The 25,785-nt window shown below is 42.8% G+C and overlaps 1 protein-coding gene across 13 annotated transcripts in view; it reads left to right on the top strand.

Moving 5' to 3' along the window:
- Positions 1-25,785, top strand: part of PTPRM (protein tyrosine phosphatase, receptor type M) — a 742,666-nt gene that overhangs the window by 316,295 nt on the left and 400,586 nt on the right. For all 13 annotated transcript variants that reach the window (XM_021097712.1, XM_021097707.1, XM_021097710.1 and 10 more), the window contains exons 5-6: positions 2,754-2,869; positions 24,082-24,256. In XM_021097712.1, the coding sequence (XP_020953371.1) occupies positions 2,754-2,869; positions 24,082-24,256 (291 nt within the window). The remainder of the gene's footprint in view (positions 1-2,753; positions 2,870-24,081; positions 24,257-25,785) is intronic.

Here is a 25,785-nt window from a genome sequence, read left to right as displayed (position 1 = left end):
GAAAGCATGAGAACCTTTGAAGGGGGGCAGGTTCCTTTCTAATCCTGATAGCAGGAAGGGAGAGGTCACTGTTGGAAGGAAAACCCTCCCTGCATTCCTGCATCTCTGGGAGGAGACAGGGGTGCAGAACCTTGCTGTGCCCAGGACACCATGGGGCCCATTCTGGTTGAAAGAAGTTTAGAGAACTCAGTTGTAGTGCGGAAGAGAAACAAAAGGGATTTAGAGAATTTTGGCAGCCTTGGAAGGTGGGAGGGAGAAAAAGGAGAAGGAGGAGGGGTCACATGTTGGGAGCCATATAGGAAGCAAAGGCACATAGAGATTTTGCAATGGATTTTTAGGGGACATTTTTTTTTTTTTTTACTTTTAAATTTTTAATAGCTTAACTACTTGGGGATATAGGGGTGGTCTTTAAAATAATTAACAACCCTTCAGCACAGGCTCCAAACTGAGTTGTGGTAAAAGATGGCTACACAGCCAACACTTTGTATTAGAGATGCAATGTGTTAGAGTGACCTGCAGCCAGAGGCCAGCAGGTAGGAGGCCATGAGGTAGATAGGACAGGGCAACATCAGTGACACGTCCTGCCAGAGGACATGTGGCATTGCAAGGATCTAGCGGCAAGCCAAGAGCATCCATGAAAGCTTTATAGGAGGAAAAGCATTTGAGAAGGGCTTTGAAAGTAGCTGCAATTTCAACAGCCAGACATGGTTCGAAGAGCATGGGAAAGGCTGCCGTTAAGCAGGCAGGCTTGCAAGGGCAGGGTGGCCTGATGGCCAGTGCCTGGGCTGGGGAACTGGTGAGACCAAACTTTCCACTCCAATTCAGACACATGCTAGCCAAGTACCCACAAGTGAAATGGAAAAAAAATCCCTTCCTCACAGAACAGTTATGAGTAATCAATGGAAAAGTTTCTGGAACATGAAGCGTTCCAAAAAAAAAAAAAAAAAAAAAAAAATTAACCCTTTTCCACTTTCTAAAAACAATGGATCCTTTCAACTTCTCGGAAACAGAGAGTAGAAGAGAAATTTGATTTAGAGGCTTTTTTTACACAGATCTTTAAAAACTGTAAAATCAGGTTATCCTTGACCAGGTATAATTTGACTAATGAAAAATAGCTTATGGGTTTTTTGGTTTTTTTTTTTTGTTTTTTTTTTTTTTTTTTTTTTGCTTTTTAGGGCCACACCCGTGGCATGTGGAGGTTCCCAGGCTAGGGGTCTAATTGAAGCTCTAGCTGCCAGCCTGCGCCAGAGCCACAGCAACACAGGATCCCAGTCACTTCTGCAACCTACACCACAGTCACAGCAACACAGGATCCCAGTCACGTCTGCAACCTGCACCACAGCTCACAGCAACACGGGATCCTTAACCCACAGAGCAAGGCCAGGGATTGAATGTGAGTCCTCATGGATGCTAGTCAGATTGGTTAACCACTGAGCCATGATGGGAACTCCAAAGGGGTTTTAAGTTAATGTAATAGTATTAGAAAACCACAGTGACTCACAGTTGCACTGCTTTTTTGACAAGTTATTAAGGACATTTCACACGCTAAGCATCATGAATACACTGCCTGAATGATTGGTCATCTCCAAATTAGTAATGGGGCTTTCCTCTGTGCTGTTGATATTAAAATGCACTTTTCCTTGTTCTTGGGTCGTAGTTCACTTTTACTCCTAATTACGTTCTTCACGGGCTAAGTTGGGTGCTTGCTTCTCATATATGGGTGCCCAGCAGTGGGGTACCACTCTTTGGAGGTGTCTGGATGTAGCCTAAAGACATGTGGGCAATGGGGGAGGGCTGGTAAGACACAAAAGATGCCTTTTGTGGTTGTCCATATTTCTCCATCCCTCCCCCAAAACACGCATCCTGTTTTTTGCTTTCCTACTCCCTCACCTCCCCCCACCCCACTTCTTGCTGCTCTTTCACTCTGTCCTTGCTCTGATGAGAGAAGTTTTCCCCCAAGAATTTTATCATAAAATCTAATTCCCAACCCCTCACTCCAATTTCTTGATCCACGTGTCCAGTGTGCTGCTGAGATGGGTCTGTGCTGCTCAGATCACATAAATTCTCCTTTATTTAAACAGCTGTCCCCTATGGACAATGTGTGTTATGAGACTTAATGCCATTTAGCAGTTGGACTCACTCTTTCTTCTCAAATTGGAAAGAAGAATCAGCAAAAACCACTGTGCTGTAGCAATCCCCGCGTTATTTCCCAGAGTCTGTCTATAGGGATAGTATTTTTGGTAGCTAGGAAATATTATACAAGTCATGCTGCATACCAATTAGTTGTATTAAAATATATATTACCCACAGCTCTGTACTTGGCTTTAAAAGTTTCCTTGACAACATCATTTAACTTCTTACTGTTCTTTTCATGTTGCTAGTATAAATATCTAATATGTTTTTGTTCAAAACATCAATTAGGCCTCAGTATAATCTTTATTAATACAGATCTGTTATTACAAAAAGACTGCTGAGCTGTGATAATTTGCACAGCAGGAACAATAAAATATCTTCTTTCCGCTTGGTTCTATCCCAGAATGCCTGGCTGTCTTTGCTGTTACAGAGCACACCCGAGCCTTTCAGAATATCGTTTACAATCGTAATGAAATCTTGAATGCTCCTGGAAGCAAAGGCATTATTTTCTTCAGAGGGAAACAAAATGGAAAGGCCCGGAATTGCGGATAGATTCCAAAAGACACACGTGAGTGGCACAGCTCCACTTTTAACATCTTTCATTCCTTTTCTTCATGCAGCCAGAACCCCCCACTTCATGCGGATTCAGAACGTCGAGGTGAATGCTGGCCAGTTTGCCACCTTCCAGTGCAGTGCCATTGGCAGGACTGTGGCCGGTGATCGGCTCTGGTTACAGGTACTGTAACTCAAGCTCACCCTCTCACCTCCAGAGAGTCCAGTGGGAGGAGTGTGTGACCTCTTGGAGCGGGTGGGGGGATGCCCAGGGAGGGTCAGGGTCAGGCCACTGGTGGGAGATGGATGCTCTCAGGCATTTTCCCAGGTCCTTCCCCTCCCCCCTAGTAAGTAGCCAGGTTACCAAGGGTTCGAGACAGGCTGATACAGTTCTGTGCAAACCTTGTGAACGTCTGTTTTTTTTTCCCTTTTGCTTCTATGTAGCCATCTCACTTGGACCATCTGGTGGTCAGATCCTTTTTAGAACAAAGTGTTCAAAGTCCAAAATATAGTGCCCTTCCCCCACTCTTCCTCTTAAATAAAACTCCAGGAATCTCACACACGTACACACGTGCACACAGGGTTATAGGCCTTTTTTTGTAATTTTCATTTCCACAGCAGAAAGCTTCAACTTAGAAATCACATCTTTTGGCGTTCCCATTGTGGCTCAGCAGGTTAAGAATCTGACTAGCATCCATGAGGACGCAGGTTCGATCCCTGGCCTCACACAGTGGGTAAAGGGTCCGGCACTGCCATGAGCTGTGGTGTAGGTTGCAGATGTGGCTCAGATCTGATGTTGCTGTGGCTGTGGTGTAGGCCAGCAGCTGCAGCTCCAATTCAACCCCTAGCCTGGGAACTTCCCTATACTGCACCTGCGGCCCTGAAAGGAAAAAAAAAAAAAAAATGGAAATCACACCTTTTACTTTTGAGCATTTCAGCAGACATTTTTTAGGGTCCTTATCATTGTTTCTTATTTATTATCTTTCAAATTCCACCGTCTGTATTCTGCAGAGCCAGTGGTTTCAGGGACAGATCCAGGGTCTCGGGAATTCTGACAGGGGAGCAGGGCTAAGTAACCTGTCCCCTCTAACGAGGAGTCTCCCGCTTCTCTAGAATTCTCCAATTTCGTTCTGGTTTCTTCTTGTTGAGCATTAGCGGATCGGCTCTTCATTCTCCACCTTGGCTAGTACTGGTTGTACCCTCTTTTCCTCACAGATGCTACAGTGGGTTGGGTTTGGGTAGGGTTGACTACAAATTAAAATATTTGCTAGTGAGTTGCTTCATGTTCTCACTCTGCTGAGCGTCTGTTCCATTCCACTGCAGCTTCTGTCCCAAGTGGGCCAACCTTTCCTTGGTTCCTATCCTGCTCCACCCCCATCAGGTGTCTCCTTCTGCAGTGTCACAACGCTTGGCAGGCGTCACATTTGCCTGACACTCTGCAATTTTTAAATCCTTTATTCTTTCTCATCATCACAACTGATGTAAATGGACATTTCTCACCCTCCATTTCTGGGGGAAATAAAAAACAGCCAGAGGTACTGTCCCAAGATTAATCTATATGGGGCGACATTCTGATGCAGTTCTCCACTCTTCTGCCTCGACCTCACTCTCTTTTCTCATGTCCTGCTGTCCCCGTGAGAGATCACTCCCCGCCAAAGCCAGGAAAGAGGAATGTGTGCAGAGGGCTGGAATTGTAGGGACCAAATTCATCTTTACTCTTTTCTTCTCTCGACAAGTTTTCTAATCACTAATTTAAGAACTTTTTACAGCATTTTGGGAAAAATAAGCTTGACCCTGGTCTTTGCTAGTCAACAATTAAAAAAAGAAAAATCCCACATCCCAATTATTTTAGCTTCTTGATGTTAGAGCTTGAGAATGCTTTTCTTAATTATTAGTTGTTCTGTATTGAATTTGATGAAGATTGGATATCAACGGCAATTGAAGAAACAAACATTTATAATGGGCATTTTTCACAATGCAATTCACTGCCTTTTAAAAATGAAACTACCCTCCCCCAATTTTAAAAAATATATTATATATATATTTAGGGCCAAACCTGTGGCGTGTAGAAGTACCCAGACTAGGGGTCGAATTGGAGCTACAGCTGCTGGCCTGCCCCACAGCCACAGCAACTCGGATCTGAGCTGCATCTGTGACCTGCACCACAGCTCACAGCTGGATCCTTAACCCACTGTGCAGGCCAGGGATTGAACCCACATCCTCATGGATACTAGTTGGGTTTGTAACCTGCTGAGCCACAATGAGAACTCCTGAAAAATAAAAAATTTAAAAGTGAAACTACCCTCATCATCTTTATCTCTAGAAATCTTAGTTATTCGTGGAAAAGTCTTATTTTTTTGCCCCTGATATTCCTGTTAATGTTATTTGAGAGAATACAGTACAGTCTAAGCTTTTTCCTCAGCCTTCTTAGATATTCCCAAGGATCTCCAGGCAAGTTGAAAGTACAATTTCCTCTGTTTTTGCCAACATCCTGAGGGTTTGGGGAGGCTCCTGCCCAAACTTGAGCACTTCCTTGGGGGTTGGGATATTTAACTCCTTCCTCTTACAAAGCAGGAGACATCGTTTTAGAGAATCTGTCATGCTGTGGGGAGAAAGCTAGCTATTAGAAAAGGGTCTAACGGCAGAGTTCCCAATCCTGATGCCACTCTAGAATTACATGGCAAGTTAAAAATAAATCTTGATTTACACTGTGTTGGGAAAAGTCCCCCCCACCCCCACCCCCGGCTTGGACCTTCAGTGTCAGAAAGCAAGACACACGAACACGGGGAGATCTCAGCAAGACTCTTTACTTCTGCAGAAGGGTGCAAGTGCTCCCTGTTGGTGAGGAGCAGGCAAGGGAGCAAGCGCTGGGGAAGAAGGAAGAAGGGAAGAACCCACTATTTATCCCTGTCGCAGGGGGCACATCTGTCCCCTCCCACTGGTCAGGTCAGGGCGCACATTCTTCTCGGTTGGCTAACTTGAAACCAACTGTTACTGGGAGAAGAGGGGAAAAGGGAGTGGGGTGGGGGAAGGTGTCTCAGGCAAAGCAGGAACAAAATGGAGTAACCAAGGCTTCCTTTGATAGAAAAGACACTGTTAATTTCACAACTGAATTCTGATTTAATCTATTTGGGATAGTCTCGCTCTGACGCTGTTGGATGTCCTGTGTTCCAGACAGATCTGTCTTGTATTTGTATTACGACATTTTGGTGGTAGTATTGACAGGTTGTTTTACAGGCAATGCATTAATGCCTCTCTTTGTTACCTGCCCCATCTTCTCTTGCCATTCCTGTCAGTGACTGCATCCTGCCCTGCAGCTTTCCACAACAATCCAGCTGAGAAGGGGAGGATGGTAGAGACAGAATTGCGATGCCTTTGAAATTCTAAGTGGCACGTAATGTGACCTGGACTCACCTGCTATTTCATTTGTGAGTTGTGGTGACATTAGAATAGTTTTAGTGGTAAATCATTGATTTCCTCTGGTTGCATAGGCATTTTACAGGGAGATGTTTATTTTACTAAAACCTGATGAGATAAGTCTAGTGGCCTTGGCTCTCAAGGCTGGTTCTGTGACCTTGTATTTGTGCAAGGGGAATCCTCACAGCAGTAAGGATTGAGGACCAGGGATGATTTTGCCGAGCCCTCCTGCCCTCTTGCTTCTGCCCTGGCCCTTTGCTTCAGGCCGTTCTTTGCCAGTTTAGGGAAGAAGTAGACCTAGAATCGTAGATGAGGCCTCTCTAGTCTTGGAGATTTGAATATGGGCTTTTCTTTCTTCTCATTCTAATGTGCTAACACTTTAAAAGATGCTTCTCTGTGTACAAGCTCACTTGGATCCTCAAAATAATGCTAAGATTCAGGCAGAAAATTAAGTGAATTTTTTTTAGGTTTTCTATAATTTGAATCTTCTCAATATTAAGTCCAGATTTAGAAATTAATAATACACCCTTCATTTGGGGAATATCCATATTATAGAGTGTGATTATTTACCATAATTTGTGCTACATTTTTTTGTGTTCTACCATGAGCATTTTTCAGAGTTTCCTGGTGTATCCCATGGTTTTGAACTTCCTTACTGATGAGGAATTTGAGGTGCAGGATTGTCCAGTGTCAAAAAGGAACATGGCATGGGATTCCGCAATCCCACTCCTAGGCATATATCTGGGGAAAGGTAAAATTTGAAAAGATAACATGCAACCGTATGTTCATAGCAGGACTATTCACAATACCCAAGACATGCAAACAACCTAAATGTCCATGGGCAGAGGGATGGGTAAAGAAATGTGCATGTACACAATGGAATACTACTCAGCCCTAAAAAAGAATGAAATAATGCCATTTGCAGCAACATGGATAGACCTAGAGATTGTCATACTAAGCCAAGTCAGAAAGACAAAGACAAGTATCATATTATAGCACTTATATATGGAATCTAAAATATGACACACTTGGAGTTCCTGTTGAGGTGCAGCAGAAATGAATCTGACTAAGAACCATGAGGTTGTGGTTTGATCCCTGGCCCCACTCAGTGGGTTAAGGATCCAGCATTGCCGTGAGCTGTCGTGTAGGTCACAGATGCAGCTTGGATCTGGCATTGCTGTGGCTCTGGCATAGGCCAGCAGCAACAGCTCCGATTAGATCCCTAGCCTGGGAATGTCCATATGCCGTGGGCGTGACCCCCAAAGGACAAAAAGACAAAAAATAAATAAATAAAATGAAATATGACCTAAATGAAGTTATCTAAAAAACAGAAATAACTTACAGGCATAGAGAACAGACCTGGGGTTTCCAAAGGGGAGGGGATTAGGGTAGGGATAGAGTGAGAGGTTGGGATCAGCAGATGCAAACTAGCAATATATGTACGGATAAACAACAAGGTCTTTCTGTATAGCACAGGGAACTATATTCAATATTCTGAGATAAACCATAATGAAAGAATATTAAAAAGAAAAAATATATGTATGAAGAATATATATGTATATATATATATAAAACTGAATCACTTTGCTGTATAGCAGAAATTAATACAACATTGTAAATCAATTATACTTCAATAAATTTAAAATAGGGAAATGCATAGCTGGGAATAGCACACCCTGTTTTCTTCACTTTTGCTTCACCACTGAGGACTTCTACTCTACCATGCTGGCTTTTCACATCCTGAGCTGGAAAATAGGCAATATGCATTTACTACTTTGTTAGAAGAATTTGGATGTGGCTGACTGTAAACAATTAACATCAAGGAGCCATCCTGACCAAAAAAAAAAAGTCCATCTGTATTACATGTATATCTTGATCCCCATCTATGAAAAATGGCCAGTGGTTTGATTGTTTAAAAATACAGGTTAAGTGTAATCAGTGTCAGAGTCCTTCGCAAAAACATAACATGCATCAATCTGATGATGACACTGATGAAATGTTTATGATTAACAGATGTGTCCCATCTGTTTATATTTTCTCCGTCTCATTCGTGGGCCATGCAGGTTATTGCCAACGTGGAATCTGTTTTTCTAGAATACGGACCAAAAAACTAAAACATAGCTCATGAGCCACCCTTATTATAGCTGCAAAGGACTTAAAATACCTTCCAGACAGTGTGCAGGAAGAAGCCACAGTCCATAAAACTATTTCTGTGTAGTTAAAAAACTGACATCATTGAAGTGGCTGAAGAAACTTGTGCTGTGCTCTCAGGTGGTTGAATCTCTGCATCCATCTGGACTGGAACCTCGGGAGATACTCAGGTGAAAAGTTATTTGTAAAATCCTTCAAGCACCTTAAACATGACCGTATCATATATTTCTTGTTATTGTCAATTTTCTGATCACTTGTGGAGCCTACATTTTGACATATCTTAGAGTATGTTTATATATAAAATACTGAGAAAATAGAATTTCAGATTTTTTATATTTATATATTATTTACTGATGGGCAATTTTTAAGTTATGTATTTTTCACACAGTTGTTGACCCTTTAAGCTATGTACAATTGTTTGAAAATTACTGGTGTTTTGTTTGTTTGTTTGTTTTGCTTTTTAGGGATGCAGGTGCAGCATATGGAAGTTCCCAGGCTAGGGGTCGAATCAAAACTATAGCTTCCGGCCTACGCCAGAGCCACAGCAATGCCAGGCCCAAGCTGCGTCTGTGACCTACACCACAGCTCATGGCAACACTGGCTCTACCCACTGAGTGAGGCCAGGGTTTGAACCTGCATTCTCATGGTTACTAGTCAGGTTTGTTACCACTGAGCCACAGAAGGAACCCCTATGGTTATTTCTTAAATATTTAAAATTGCATTTTCCCCCTCTATGCTTGTTTCTCTTGGGAATTAATATTTATAATATTCCCTTCAGCTTTTTGATAAATCACCAAAGCTAGTATTGACATTTGAAAATCTGAAGGTGTTTTGAGCACATTCTTTCCCAGGGGATACAGGCCACCTTGCCCTGTTCTGCATCTGCTCCAGTTTGGGGCATTTTTGTAATTTCTGCCTTTTCATTCATTTCTGATACATTGTAGAGGTCCTCCATTCCTCACTCTTCTTACTCCATGTCTCAGTCAGCTCCAGCCGCTGTAACAAAAATACCCCAGACTGGGTGGTTTAAACAGCAGACATTTATTTCTCAACAGTTCTGGAGGCTGGCTCTCTAAGGTCAGGGGCCAGCATGTCTGTCTTGTAAAGAACCAGCCTCCCAGTTTGCAGACTGCCATCCTCTTACTGCATCTTCACGTGCATCCTCTGGGCTCTTCATCACCTTATAAGGGCCCTGATCCCACCACAGGTGTTCCACTCTCATGACCTCCTCTAAACCTAACGACCTCCCAAAGGCCCCACCGCCAATGCTGTCACACTGGGGAGTAGGTTTCATCATATGAATTTGTGAGCGAGGGCACAAACATTCAATCTGCAGTACTCAGCTGTCACATCAACTCAGAAGCGGGTGGGACATGAAGATGGTTCAGCCTCCAGGACAAATGGCAGAAAGAAAGCAAGGAGGCAGCAAGATGCCTTTTCAGTAGTAAGTGGATGGCAGCTCAGATCAAGCCTGGGATGGACCCATGCAGTGTTGAGTGACTAGCGCTGATGAAGGAAATCGAAGGAAATCTGGAAAATCATCCTCTTTTCTCAGCAGATCTTGGAAGCCCCATCGTTTTTAAATGGCTCACTTTTTAGAATCACAAAATTATGTAACTTCTGAATTTGGAACAACCTTCAAATTAAATTTGTCGTTTTATTAATGAGAAAACAGAAGCTCAGAAGAAAGGAGAACTTTAGCACAGTCATCTCTCCCAGTATTATATTTATTATAGACAGTTCCATTTTGCTAGGGAAAGTCAGTTATGTGTAAACATACGTGTGCTTATCTATAAACTAGTACATTTTGTCATTGGGACGTTTTTGTCACTGAGTGACCCTGTCTTTCAAATATTAGCCTTTTAACCCAGTGGTCTCAGATTTACCGTGAAAATATCTGTGTCAACTTTAGAATTATCAGAACACAAGATGATTGAGGTTTTTTTTTTTTTTTCTTTTTGAAACATAGCTTGGTGTTTAGAAATAAGGCACCAGAGCAGCCTTTTTAAATGATTTCAGAAAATGCATCAGTTCATAGAAATAGAAAAGGAAATCAGATGGTCTTACTATGAAGTACACTCTTAAGAAGCAATGGTGCAACCCATTGGTACCTAGAAGTACCTGCCACATGACAAATCTTCATGGTACTTGGCTTATAGGTGCCTGAACATCCCTGTGTCTTCTCCACGTGAGTCCCACAGGGGCGCAGTTGCACCAGGATAACAGGCACACACTTGTGTTTCTGGGAGGCTTATTTTTTAGGTCTGTGGTTCATCTTCAGAGGGATGGTCTTTGATAAGAAGAGAGATGGATAGAACCTGGTGGTATCTGATCTGCTGTTTCAGCACAGACAGCAAATATCATGCAGAGTTCAAGTCATTTTAGAAGCAAATGTGATCAATACATCATCTTTCCTTCACTGCTTGTGTCCTCTCCCTAGGCTTTTTACGTTCTCTTTTGCGAAATTTTATTCTTTAATTCCCCCCTTTAAAAGATTTTCTTGCCATTGGACTTCAGTAAGTGGCAATAGAAATAGACCTCTAGGAGTTCCATCGTGGCTCAGTGGTTAACGAATCCAACTAGGAACCATGAGGTTTCGGGTTCGGTCCCTGGCCTTGCTCAGTGGGTCAAGGATCCGGCGTTGCCATGAGCTGTGGTGTAGGTCACAGATGCGGCTCAGATACCGTGTTGCTGTGGCTCCGACATAGGCTGGCAGCTACAGCTCCAATTAGACCCCTAGCCTGGGAACCTCCATATGCCATGGGAGCAGCCCAAGAAATGGCAAAAAGACAAAAAGAAAAAAGAAAAGAATAGAAAGAGACCTCTAATGAGGATACCCCTCTTGAATTCTGGCCATGACAGCAGACCCTGTGTCATGGCAATTGATGTACAAAAACCACTCTGCCCAATTTTTTTGGTGGGGAATGTAATTGAATATGAGCTCTTAATTTGGGAAGCTTGATTTTTGACAAATAATATTCATTTGGGCTTCATTTTTTTTTTTTTTAGTTATTGGCCCAGATATATATATATATATATTTTTTTTTCTATTGAGAGTTTGCTATGTCATTCTTCTTAACTAGCTCCGAGCTACCCAGGTATGACAAAACAGTATTTTTCACCAGCCTAATAAATTTCTCACATTCCTTTTCTGAGCTCAGATCATTTTAGACCTTCTTGAGAGGAAAAGGAAAACTGTGAGATTTTTGTAACTTAGGACAGTTCTTACAAGAATAGCTCATCTGACCTGTAGAATTGGGTTCCCGAATGAATAGACACATCATATTAATAGTATTTACGTGACTGACTTCAATAGATGCGTTTGAAAAGAACTGTAACTCCATTTGCTCAGCGCTGCTGTTTTCTAAATTCTCTGTGAGGCTATGTTCAGCCATTCTTTTCTCCTTAACCGATCCCTAAGAAAAATCTTTTATGTGCCTGTTCATAGAAGAAGAACCTGGGGCTCAGGCACTTGGAGTGATTCTTTTTTTTCCATTTTCACATTGCTGGTGACAAGAACTGGGATTTGAATCAGGCTGTCCATGTCCAGAATATACACCCCACTGTAATGAATCATGCATAGTACAGAGACCCAGACAGTTCTTCTTGGATTCATACACATCATGTCGTAATTTCAGTGATACCTCTTAGTGGCGTTTAAAATTAAAATTGTTTGTGTGTGTGGAATGTTGCCTTGGCCTCTGTGTTAAGGAGTATCTATGTTTGGTCAACCCTTCCTGGTGGCTTTTAGTTTCATTTATAGATTATGAGGGGAAAAAAATTACAGCTGTATAGCAGAACAATTTTGTTATTATATATAAAAGCCATAAAATGATTTGAAAGGAAGGAAAATTATGGTTCCCTTGTCAAGCCTAACTTAGGTATTTTAGACCCTATATAATAAAGCATAAATTTAACATCACTTACTGTCATAGAAAATACCAGGGATGCACAAAGAGGACTGTCGTCAGTTGCTATAGGAACCATTGGCTCTTTAAAATTTTGAGTGGTTGAAATCGCATCCATTATTGTTTTCGTTGGTTAAATATCCATATGTGTGATATAATATTGAACATTCAGCCTGAAACCACTGAACACCTTGAAAGCATGCCCTGTATGTTTTAACTTAGTATGATTTCAGATCACCTTCATTTAAAGGTGAAGATTTATCTGACATGGATGGAACAGTAGGACATGTCTAGGGAGATTCTGGGGAAAATTAATTAATAAATTTTGCTTTGCGATATTGCCTGTCTCAGTCTAAAATTGACAGTCTGTTCCAGGCTGGTATTTCCCATCGTAATGGCCTAGAACTGCCATTTCTCCGGGGAGCCCTGCTTCCTTTGCAGGGGCAACTGGTAGTTAGAAATGACAGTCTGAGCAGAGATGCTCTATCACTGCCGGTTCCTGTTTCTGGATCTTCCCATCAGATAGAGCTGGAATGTATACGCCAGTGCATGGTCACACGTAAAGTGTGTCCCGAGATATTGACCATTTCAGTTCGAATTCGGAACCGTGGCACTGTTTACCTTTATCTTGCACCTTTATTTTCTTTCACCTATGTTTTCGGAAAGAGTGGTTTCTTTTAAGGCATATTGATTGGGAAAAAGTGGTGTTCCTACGTTGATGACTAAGGAGACTTGTCTTTTAGATCATGGACAGTTATCGATGTGGAATCCTAGCACCGGAAGCCTTCCACTTTCCTCGTGTCTCAGTGCCATTATTACAGTTTTGACATAAACAAGGTCCAGTCCTGGCCTCGCAAACCCAAACCTTTAACCTAACAGGAAATGTCAGTCAGTGGCAGGCTCCGTGGTTTGATGTGTCTGGATTAGTCCAGGCAGTAGTTGGAAATTTGAAGACTAGAGAGCTGGAGTTCCCGTCGTGGCTCAGTGGTTGACGAGTCCAACTAGGAACCATGAGGTTGCGGGTTCGGTCCTGCCCTTGCTCAGTGGGTTGACGATCCGGCGTTGCCGTGAGCTGTGGTGTAGGTTGCAGACGCGGCTCAGATCCCGCGTTGCTGTGGCTCTGGCATAGGCTGGCTACAGCTCCGATTGACCCCTAGCCTGGGAACCTCCATATGCCGCGGGAGCGGCCCAAAAAGATAGCAAAAAGATAAAAAAAAAAAAAAAAAAAAAAAGACTAGAGAGCTTCTCGTTTCACTGGTTATGGCTAATTACGGCATTTGTTGTATATCTCCTATGTTATTCGGCTGAACTTCTAAATAAAATTTAAACACAGGTTGGTTAAATAATATTATTCATGTATTGCAAATGTATGTTGAACTGTGTCTGAATGTCAGAATGAGATTCTAAATTTTTGTAATCAAGTTTTTTACTTTGATTACAAAAGACCATAAGACTATTAGATGTGCCCGTAAGATGATTAGATAGATAACTTTGGATGTCTCCATGTTACTTTGGCTATCTGTATATCCATTAGCTGATTAAGGTATCCTTGTCAGTACATATTCATAATATAACATCCGTAAGAACTTCTGGTGCTCATATTCCACATCAATAAATATTTGGGTTAGCTTGGTTATGGCCTAAAAATCAAAGATCGGCACTATCTTAGTCATTAATATAAGAAAATATGTGATCTCCAAAATTATTCCTGGCTCTGCAGGTACCATTAGTGATCGCAGTGCTAAGAATTTCAATCGTGTCTTATAAATGGGCATTTTTGAAAGTGGGATCATAGGGACTGTTTTTCCTCTGAAATACATGAAAGTGTGGTCTAGTCCCCACCTGTGTGGCTGAGGCAGGGCAGCTGCCTGGCCTGTGTCCTCTCAGCTCAGGCACTCAGAGTACTTCCAAAATGGGATTCATTTACCCCAAGTGCCACTAATGTCCCAGACCTCAATTTCCTTCAATCATCGCTCTGATTATTGCAAAACTATTTCTGAGAGACTTAATATGTGTCTCTTTTCCTGGCAAATTACAGCTCATTTAGAAGTCCTAGCATTAGTCCACCGCATAAAGAATGTTGGGAGTTTGATTTAAATAACTGTCGGTGCTTCCCCCCGACACCCGGCTTGCTCAAATTGAAATGCACATGTCTTTGAAGATCCTCCTGTTTTTCTAAGAAGCTGTCTTGAACCCACTAAGATCATTTCCTTGAAGACTTGGCCATTATGGTTGTTTCATTAGTTAACAAAAGAGGGGTCAGCAGTTTCTTAAACACCTGGACACTGGGTGCTGCACACATGGAGTCAGGGATTTGTGCCCGAAGACTCTTACAGCGAACTCTCCTGTTCTAAGGCACAGCCACAGCGTCCATCCTTGGTGATGTCTCCTCATCCTGCTGTAATGTTAATAAGAACACAGGAGTTCCCTTCATGGTGCAGTGGAAACGAATCCGACTAGGAACCATGAGCTTGCAGGTTCGATCCTGGCCTCACGCAGTGGGCTAAGGATCCAGTGTTGCCGTGAGCTGTGGTGGAGGTCAAAGACACGGCTTGGATCTGGCGTGGTTGTGGCTGTGGCCGGCAGCTGCAGCTCTTATTAGACCCCTAGTCTGGGAACCTCCATATGCTGCAGGTGCGGTCCTAAAAAAAAAAAAAAAAAAACCAAAAAAACCCCAAAAAACAAAAAACAAAAAAAACACTGAGTTCCAGTTCTTGGCAGGGCTGCCTCTTTATAACTCTGCGAAAATTGAGAGAAAGCCGCCTGACAAATTTGCTCTCTGCCCAGGGTACATTTTCCTCTTTTTGTTCTACTGGAATAACAGCATCTCCCATCATCTCCGAGATGCTCAGGGATACCTGAGGGCCTGAACACACTGTCCTGTCTGATCATCCCTGTCACGGGAGAGGCAGACAAGGAAGGGGACCCACGGCCTTTTCACGCCACCTTGCATCACAGAAAACAGGCCACCTGCTGTCCCCTACCTTCCCTGTTGAATCATGACCCGAGGAAGGGCATCTGGGGATCAAAAGGCATCTTAAAATCGGTTTGTTCAGTTCTGCCTTCAATGCCTAAATCCCCTCCGATCTCACCCTCAAGCCTTCCTGGGGTGCACCAGGCATAGTTTTCCCACTAGAGATACAGAGGAAAAAACCTGGAGAAAATGCCTGAAGCCTAGTAACAGGGAGTCAGACCATCTTTTTCTTTTGTCCCAGTGTGTCCCTTCAGGTGCCAGTTAATGGTCGCCTGTGCATTTGACAAACACACCTGTGACACCATCCAACACATGGACCAGCATGTGGGAGGAGTCGGGAAAATCACCTCGTGGGAGGTTCTAGAAACCTCCTTCCACCTCCATGCTGGTCATTCCCCAGTTTCTTTCTTTCTTTCTTTCTTTTCTTTTTTTTTTTTTTTTTTTTTTGTAATTACTCAGTGAATTTTATTACATTTATAGTTCTACAACGATCATCATTCCCATTTCTAGTCAACATCACTTTCCTGGCTTCTGTCCCATAGTGCTGTCCTCTGGTCCCCAGAGGCATCACAGGCGATGCTATCTGATGCCTGGCCAAGGGCTGTGAACACTGCCTTCCTTCTTTCCTAAGGACCCAAGAAGTGGGCTGTGACATGAACAGAGTGACAGGGAGCGCTCCTCTTCAAAGCCCCCACCCTCCTCTTCCATGAATCCACCCATGGGTGGCTTCTTTTTTTTCCAATTCTTTTCCTTTCTATTTATTATAAAATATTGAGTAGAGTTCCCCATGCTATACAGTAGGTCCTTGTCAGTTATCTATTTTATATGGAGTAGTGAGTATCTGTTAACCCTGAACTCCTAGTGTATCCCTGCCCCCACCTCTTTCCTCTTTGGAGACCACAAGTTGGTATTCTATATCTGTGACTCTATTTCTGTTTTATAAATAAATTCACTTGTATCATTTTTAAGATTCCGCTTCTAAGGGGTATCATATGTGTATTTGTCTTTGTCTAACTTACTTCAGTTAATATGACCATCTCTAGGTCCATCCATTTGATGTCACTGGCATTATTTTGTTCTGTCTTATGCTGCGTAATATTCCATTGTGTTTCTGAACCACATCTTCTTCTTTTTTTTTTTAATTTTTTGGCTTTTTAGTGCCACACTCTTGGCATATGGAGGTTCCCAGGCAAGGGGTCGAATCAGAGCTGTAGCTGCCAGCCTACACCACAGCTCATGGCAATGCCAGGTCTCAACCCACTGACTGAGGCCAAAGATCAAACCCGCATCCTCATGGGTACTAGTCGGATTCGTGAACCACTGAGCCACGACGGGAACGCCAGTACCACATCTTCTTAAACCAATCATCTTCATGCTTTCAGTCTGAGAAGTGAGCTCATACAGAGCTGACAGGCTCTGCTAGACTGGTGAATGTCAGATTTCAGAGGAAAAGTATGAACATGACCCAAGGAATGGAGCTCAGAAGCACATCTTTCTCTTGTGTTTGGGCACATGGTCTGCTCTCCCTTCTGTCCTCCACTGGTCACCGTCCCCCTGGTTGTTGGTCCTTTTTTCCCTCCGCATGCCCTTCTTGTCCTGTCACCTCCCCAGCTCCCTCCAGCCCATCACAGTCCATCTCATGCTGGCACCGCCCCTTCTTTCTCTGGGGGTCTCGTTGCTTCCTCCTCCCTCTGACCTCTGTCATTCCTGGGTTCTTTCTCTGCTCACCTCATTCATCTTACTTGTGGCCTCCACGATTGCCTCTTCAGACATCTATTTCTGCTCACATTTTCAAAATGGGGTTTTCAACTTGCATGAAATTACTGTGATGCCGCAAGTGTAAAAGAGATGCATCAATCTGAGTGATTAATCTTATAGATATTTAAATATTGCCATGCGTCCCTAATTCTAAGTATACATTTTAGTAGTGCTACATGCTCTTCAGTTAAATTATCTTAAGCACACTTAATCTTATTTAGTTTGGATATTCCATTTTAAGAAATATTCCATTTTTAGAAATATCCACTTGTGGATATAGAAGATGTGAGTCTCAAGGAATACCCTTGTCTTATGGAAATAGGTCAGTGAGACATCTCTCAATGTTATAGGGAATTATCATTCTTCAACATATTAAATGTGGGACTTAATTTAAAAATGCTATCTTGCAAGAGAATAGCTGAATTTGTGCCATGAAAGGCTTACAGTACCACAAAAACAAATATAAATATACTTCTGAATATTTGATCTTTTACCCAGGATAAGCTGAGGTTGTTTTCCCCTGTTATGTTAGAAATATTAATAAGAAAAGGTCAGTGATTTAAGCCAGTTCGCTGTCCTCTTTGATCTGTTCATAATATTCAAAAGGGTTTGGAAAATAACTTGATTTTAGGAGCCATTTGAACTCTCACTGAAAAACACAGTTCTTGCAAATGGATTCTCTCTTTAGAGACTTTTAGATTATTCTTCCAAAAAACCTTAAAATTTTTATTCCCTTTTGACCTGATAATTTTAGTAAATATATATTGACATACCATCATTTATAATAGCGTCAAATATAAATAATCAAAATGTGCAGCAATAGGGAAATACATAAGTAATTGCTGTAGTCATATAGCAGGAAATGTTAAAAAGCATGTTTTTGAAATTATCTAATGCTATGAAAAATTTTATAGATATCACAGGAAGTTTAAACAAAGAGATAAAATCTTATGTCTATATTGGACCATTCTTTCAAATTTTATTTGAATGAAAATGCTGTATAACAAAAATATAAACTACCCTAAAATATTTATGGTATTCATCTCTAAGTAATGGGATTATGCATTGTCTTTTAAATGTCCGTATTTCTTATGTCCTGTATCTTTAAAATGTTTCTAAAGTAAACATTTCAATTTATACATCATATCTCTTTTTATCATCCTTAAGAATAGACCCTGTGGAGGTCTGCCCTGGGCCAGGCGTATCTGGTCGCTCATGGTGGTTTGCAGCACTCTGCCATCTGGGTTCCGTAAACACAGCCTTTGTCTCTTGCTCTCCTCCTGTCCCTTCTTTGTGTCTCTCCCTCCATTCACCTTGGCAAGTACATTTTACCTCTTCTTTGCAAACAGTTTTAACCTTTACTTAACGTCATTTTAGGGCAGGCTTCAAATGCAGCAGCACAAGCCAGCATTGGTGCTGTTGAGCCTCAGAAGGTACCCAACTGGATAATGTAGGCTTATCATCCGCCTCCAGATCCTTATTTTTTTTTTTTTCATTTTCTAAAGTTTTATTGAAGTGTATTGGATTTGCAGTGTTGTGGTAATTCCTGCTGTACCACGAAGCCATTCAGTTATTACATATACACAGATCCATTCTTTTTCAGATTCTTTTCCCATATAGATCATCGCAGGATATTGGTTAGAGTTCCTCCCGTCCTTAATTTTTTTTTTTTTTTTTAAGCCTGCACTTTCTGAAAGTTCCCCACCCAGGGGTGGAATGGGAGCTGCAGCTACGACCCACACCACAGCTTGTGGCAACACTGGATCCTTAACTGGATTGAGAGAATCCAGGGAGTGAACCCACATCCTCAGAGACAAAATAAGGTCCTTAACCCACTGAGCCACAACGGGAACTCCCCCATCCTTATTTTAATCTCATCTGCAAAATCTTTTTTTGCTCTGTCAGGGAACATATCGCCAGGTTCTGGCAGCCAGGGAGCAGACGTTTCTGGGGACTGTTATTCTGCCAGACAGGATCACAGTGAGTGGGAGGTGCTGCTGACCAAGGAACACACGCATTCTCTAAACCATCCTTTTATTCTCCTTATCGTCTCCCTTGTGAATAAAGATTTGTTGACCAGGTGGAGGGTCTCAGGGATAAATCTGTTAATAGAACAATCTCCTATGTCTTTTCTACCCTCTGGAACTTGTTTCCACTGAGCTAGGTTTCCTGGAGTCAGCAAATATTAATTGAGCTTTGTTCCTGGTGCACCCAGGTACAGAAAACAAATAGATATGTTTCATGACCTGGGGGACCTTGTGATCTGCTAGAAGAAAAAGTTGGTACTGCAGTCTAGTCGCTTTTTGTATGTTGTATTTCCCAAGTAGCTTTAGAACCCTTCCCTTCCTGTCTCTCATCCCTCCTTTTGGCATTGGTTGCTCTGATTTCTGCAGAAAACTCAGCCAGTTTCCCAGGCATCAGGTGGGCTTCTGCATTCCTTGCTTCAGGCCATGACTGTCCCCAGAGATGTGCTCATGTCAGCCTTTTGCTGAAAACCCTTGCGATCCTGGCATCAGGATGAACCAACCCACCTTCCTGGTTGTGGACTGTGCCATTCCAGCCCCATCACCTGCTATTCCCAGGAGCACTTGAATTCTAGCAGAATGGAATCTACTGCTAGCCCCCAAGCTTCCAGCTGTCTTGGCTTTTGACATTGACAGAGTGCCTCTCAATCACTGGCTCCATTTCTTCCCTTCTCTGCCCAAGAAAGTCCCGTGCATCTCTAGTCTGTGCTTTCTAGAAGGCCAACCTTCACCTCTCTCTCCAGTGAGCCCCCTTTCTTGGGTCACTGTGGCATCCGTCCATTGCTCTGCAGTGTAACTAGTACTTTACTCATCTCTTTTTCTAACCAGACTATAAATTCATTTAGGTGAGGGACAGTTCTCTTAACCCCAAGCTCCCTGTATATGTAGAGTGCCAGCCTCGTGAAAGATGTTTACTAAGTGTGGGTTGAATGAATGCTTGGCTTCATGTACATGCACATGATATGATACAAAATGCCTGCAGATCTGAGCAAGATTTATGGTCTGGTATGGATCCTAAGCCAAAATGATTGCTAGCTAGCCCTTTTTTTCTCTTTCCTGTATACTGTTTTTCGTAATGGTGAATCTAATTTTCCATGTGATTAAATACATGGGATTTTTTTTTAAAGCTCATTCCCAAGAGTTCATGGGACTCATTGGAATTGTGTTGAGCTATTAGTTGGAAGCTGTTTATTTTAAAGGATCAATTTGTGGCCAGAAGACAACGCCTGTGAAGTAACCCTCCTCTCAACATATATATGAATCCAACACTAAGGTTTTCTTACACTTGGGTGCCCTCAGTACAGCCTGCAATAGCTGTGAGGGATCTATAAAGGCATACATTACAACTCTTTTGAATAAACATTCTCTCAAGCCAGGCTTATTCCATTAGGAAAAATATTGCAAGATGACTCTAGAAGGATACTCTTTTTTTTTTTTCCCTTTTGGCCATGCCTGTGGCATGTGGAAGTTCCCGGGCCAGGGATCAAACTCCCTACAGCAGCCACCCAGCCCACTGCAGTGCAACACCAGATCCTTAACCCACTTGGCCACCAGGGAACTCTTGAGAAGTATATTCTTACAAGATTCATGCCAGAAGCAAATAAATAAGTAGATAGCCCTTTTGTAGTTGTTATGAATAAACAAAACACATAATTATAGATAAGACGTCTGCCCTTCTGCAGGGCTTGATTTATCTTTCATAATGACGTGGGACATTTTTTTTTTCCTCTTTGAAAAAAGACACAATTTTTGTAGGGTAATAGGTCTAAGGTTACTCCTGGAGGTAGAATTCAATATTTATTCATTTGGGTGAGAGGATGGGAGGCTGAATGTATAGAATACAGAGAGAAATACTTGTTCCGGTTATGTTAATAATGCCATTTTGGTTTTATTTTGTTTTGTTTTATCTAACTTCTCAGTGGCTTTGTCAGGCCAAATTTAGGGACTTTAGTTAAAAAACAAGACACTCAAGATATATAAGATATATATATATATATATATACACATATAACTTCATATTCTGATTTTTGACTTTTAAGCTATTAACAAGGCTGTCTTGACAGCTGGTACTAAAGGTGGTGGGAACTGTTCTTCCCCAGTTCTAATGTTTCCCTCCCAGCGGCAGGGACGGTACTGATGCAGCATCCCCCCCATGCCTTTTCTCTGCTGGGCGGGAAGGGAAGCTGTGAGCACAGCCCAGCCCCTCCTTTAGGAGCTACGTCCCATAACAGCCCTGTCCCTCCATCCTGCGAGTTTCACAGCAGCACCCAACAGATGGGAGCCCTTGGCTAGGTGGGTGAGTCTGTTTAATTCTGTGCTTCAGTCTTAGCAAGCCCATTGTTTCTGCACTTCAGGCACATTCTGCCTGTTGGGCAGGGCCAGGTTCACTTGTAAGAAAGGTGGTACTTTGACAGCCTGTCTGCCTTTCTTCTTGAACTCATCCCTCGGTAGGTCCAGGATCCAGGCGGGGTTGTGTGGTGCCTTGCATATAGCTTTAATTCCTCACAACTGCCCTGAGAGTTGTATTGTCCCCTCCTAAGAGATGAGGAAAGGGTCAGCAGGAAGGTAATTCAATCTGAAGTTAGGTTTGGCAGTCTGGTCAGTCTCACTTCCAAATCACATCCATCAGGACACACTGACAGAAAAAGCTTTTTAAAAGGCTTTGCATTATGTAAATCATAGAATTTTACAGATGAGTTTTTTTATTTGTAGCATAGCATTTTCATACCTATAACATTTTTTTTCTTTCTTTTTTTGGGGGGGTGATGGGGTTAGGGCTACACGCATGGCATATGGAAGTCCCCAAGCTAGGGGTCAAATTGGAGCTACAGCTGCCAGCCTATACCACAGCCACAGCAGTGCTGGAGCTGTGACCTACACTGAAGCTCAAAGCAATGCTGGATCCTTAACCCACTGAGCGAGGCCAGGGGTGGAAACCACATCCTTGTGGACACTATGTCAGGTTCTTAACCGGCTGAACTGCAAGAGGAACTCCCCAAACATAAATGTTTTGCTCGTTTGTTTGTTTGTTTGCTTTTTAGGGCTGCACTTGCAGCATATGGATGCTCCCAGGCTAGGGGTCGAATTAGAGCTACAACTGCTGGCCTATGCCAGAGCCACAGCCACAGCAACACAGGATCCAAACCTTGTCTGTGACCTACACCACAGCTCAAGGCAACACTGGATCCTTAACCCACGGAGCGAGGACAGGGATCAAACCTGCAACCTCATGGTTCCTAGTTGTATTCCTTTCCGCTATGCCACAATGGGAACTCCTAAATGTTTTAATATAGCTTGTGATTCCCTGAAGGGACAGGTGCTTGCCTACCTCCCTGGTTCCACTGGCCAACGTGATGTCATCCAACATTTTCAGTTCTTTCTCACCATCTGGGGCTTCTGTTCTGTCTCCTCTGACTGGGACGATCCTTCTCTTCCACCCTCCCCTTCACCTGGTAGCTCCTATTTACCCTTCAGATCTCGGCTCCAATGTCACTTCCTTAAACTGGCCTCCCATGCCCACCATATCTAAAGGTTGCCCACATGGCGATTTCTGCCAGTCACCTGCACTGGCCACTGCTGGTGATCATGGATCCATTTCAAGCCTATACTTCCCAGCAGCCAAAGCCCTGTGAGAATCGGGGCCACTCTTCTGTGGCCCACTGTGTGAGCCGAGGGTCTTAACACAGTGACGGCACATGGATGCTGCCCACCGTGGTTGCTGGGTGAATAGATGGACATAGTGCTTGGCGTCATGCATTTGCCTTAAGGTCTTGGCCCATTGTTTTCTCAATACTCTCAAATAACATGTCAAAGATAGCCTCTTTCCTGATATTTGTAAGAAGAAAATGTGTAGGACTGAAATCTGCGGCATTCTTTCGAGGCTTTAGACTATGAGAAACATAGCATGGATTTCCACATGTGTGGAACTAGACTTACTTAATGTCTGGTATGGGGAGCAGGGGGTTAGTATAAAACAGTGCTGCCCCAGTGGTGGAATCTCCTTGGTGTGCTCCTGGCTGTGCAGTACGAAGAGAACTTCTGTCCCAGCATTTCAGTGTCAGGTCACATTAAGCATCTACTTCTGCTTGGTTTTTGTAGATCCAAGGACATTCTAACATGGAGGTGGGGCCTTCACACCCGTTCCACAGGGGCTATGCTAATGCCTACTTATATATGTAAAGTAATTTTTTTTTTTTTTAGGGCCAAACCCGTGACATATGGAGGTTCCCAGGCTAGAGGTTGAATCAGAGCTGTAGCTGCTAGGCCTACACCACAGCCACAGCAATGAGAGATCTGAGCCGTGTATGAGACCTATACCACAGCTCGTGGCAACGTAGGATCGTTAACCCACTGAGCAACGCCAGGGAGCAAACCTGCAACCTCATGGATGCTAGTTAGATTCATTTCTGCTGAGCCATGATGGGAACTCCTGTATAGTAATTCCTCATAAGTTCTTTATGCTTCATATATAAAATGAAGTCAATAATAGGTAGCATGTGAATGAATTTTGTTTCCTAGTCAGGTGTGAAAAAAATACAATTAATACTATGAAAAGAGTGTTGATCATTTGGGACAAAATAAAGAATTTTTCCACATGCTTTTTCCTGTCCTTATGTTGAGCTAACATAAGGTAATTCCTACCTCGAATGGATAAAAATATGACATTTCTGCTCACTTAATTTTGCACCCCTCAGACATTCCCATTATGGCTCAGTGGTAACAAACCCTACTAGTGTCCACGAGGACATGGGTTCAATTTCTGGTCTCGCTCAGTGGGTTAAGGATCTGGTGTTGCTGTGATCTGGCAGTGTTGGTCGAAGATTCGGCCTGGATCCCACGTTACTGTGGCTGTGTCGTAGGCCAGCAGCTGTAGCTCCGATTTGACCCCTAGCCTGGGAACTTCCGTATACTGTGGGTACAGCCCTAAAAAAGAAAAAAAATAAAAGAAATAAAAAATTTGCACCTCTCAAATCCTGAAAGTGTTGATGGAGCAGAACTTCCATTTCCTGGGCAGAGGTTCTACTGGAACAACTGCCCGTGGATGATAAACAGGGAACCAAGATCTGCATGGAAGTAGCGTCATGACATCCATTCTGCATCTTCCGGTTGCGATGTGACAGCTGATGTTGTTTCTTTCTGCTCTCCCCCCGCCCCCCCCTTACAGGGCATTGACGTGCGGGACGCCCCTCTGAAGGAGATAAAGGTGACTAGTTCCCGGGGATTCATAGCCTCATTTAACGTCGTGAATACAACCAAGCGAGATGCGGGGAAATATCGCTGCATGATTCGCACCGATGGAGGCGTTGGCATATCCAACTATGCAGAATTGGTAGTTAAAGGTATTTAATGTACCTGTATACCCTCAAATAGTCTATTAACATGGGTGTGAGTTCCTGATTTGTGGAAAGCTCAGGCTTACTCATGTCTGTTTCTGAACAGGGGTTTGGTGAAAGCCTTTATTGACGGGTGGCGTTTTAAGTGCAGATTTATGCACGTGAGCAGTATTTTTGAAAAATGTATTTTCTTTCTGTTGGTTTAGTTGCATACAAAGCAATGAATGTGCTTTTGGCAAGTTCTTCTGCCAGCTCTGTATACAGAGATTACCACCTATAAATATTTTTTAAGGAATGAATTTTTTTTTTCGCTGATAGAAAAATCACTTAAAATGCAAATATTCACCAGCCAGGGTGTTTATGATAGCAGGGTGGTTAATAAAATGAAGCAGTGTCAGTAGACAAATACTCTGTCATATCTCACAAGCCATATTGATAATACTGATTTAACATTCATAATGTGGCCATTAGCTTCTATTACTATATTTTGCATGACTGAAAAATTGAGTCATTATATTCGGGAAGCGGGGGGTGGGGTGAGTTAAAGGAAGAGGGGAAATAAGTTTCCTTTTAGCTGGTCTGATGTTTTCTGTATGTGCATGGACTAAAAAGTTTATAGTATTAAACTGCTAAGGCAATTTCTGGTCCCAGACAGAGTAATTTGGATTTTTAGATGTACTGTGAGGTGTTTTGGACAGCTTGCGGCAAGTCATTGCTGCTTCATCCTAGGGGAACAGAGTAATGCCTGCTTTTTAGGCTTCTTTTTCCCTGCATTTGTTAAATAGGGAGCATAAAATTGATCTTTTTGGATGAACTATTTGCCTTGTCAGCAGTTTCGCTATGCAGGAAGCTTTACCAACTATAGTGTTCAAACCCAAGAGCTATGTGGGCATGGGCCATGGTTTACCCTCTTGGTGCTTCTGTTTCCTTGTACCCTTGTCACAAGGGTACTGTTTTCTTGTACACTTGTCACAGGCATGTGACTATCCTCAAGGACTCTCAGGAGCATCACATGCAAAAAGTATGTGAACTGGAGTTCCCTGGGGGCCTAGGCGATAAAGGCTCCAGCAGCGATGTCACACTATGGCTCCAGTCACTGCTGTGGTGCAGGTTCCATCCCTGGCTTTGGAACTTCCTCATGCCGAGGGCATGGCCAAAAAAATATTTTGAATAAAAATAAACAACAGAGGGAGTTCCCCCCATGGCTCAGTGGGTAACAAATCCAAGTAGTATCCATGAGGATGCAGGTTCCATCCCTGGCCTTGCTCACTGGGTTAGGGATCTGGCATTGCCATGCGGCTCAGATTCCTAGTTGCTGTGGCTGTGGTGTAGGTCAGCAGCTGTAGCTCCAATTCAACCCTTGGCCTGAGAACTTCCATATGTCTCAGAGGTGCAGCTCAAAAAAGCAAAAAACAAAAACAAAAAACTTAAAATAAAAACAAAAGTATGTGAAGGGCCCTTAGAACAGGATACCAGCCAGCCTGTGAGGCCATGATGGGGGATGGTGTGGTTCTCACTCTCAGCTCCAGTCCACT

The sequence above is a fragment of the Sus scrofa genome, chromosome 6, assembly GCF_000003025.6.
Source record: "Sus scrofa isolate TJ Tabasco breed Duroc chromosome 6, Sscrofa11.1, whole genome shotgun sequence".
Classification (NCBI taxonomy): Eukaryota; Metazoa; Chordata; class Mammalia; order Artiodactyla; family Suidae; genus Sus; species Sus scrofa.
The sequence above is the reverse complement of the archived record's forward strand: the minus strand, read 5'-3'. Positions and strand labels throughout refer to the sequence as shown.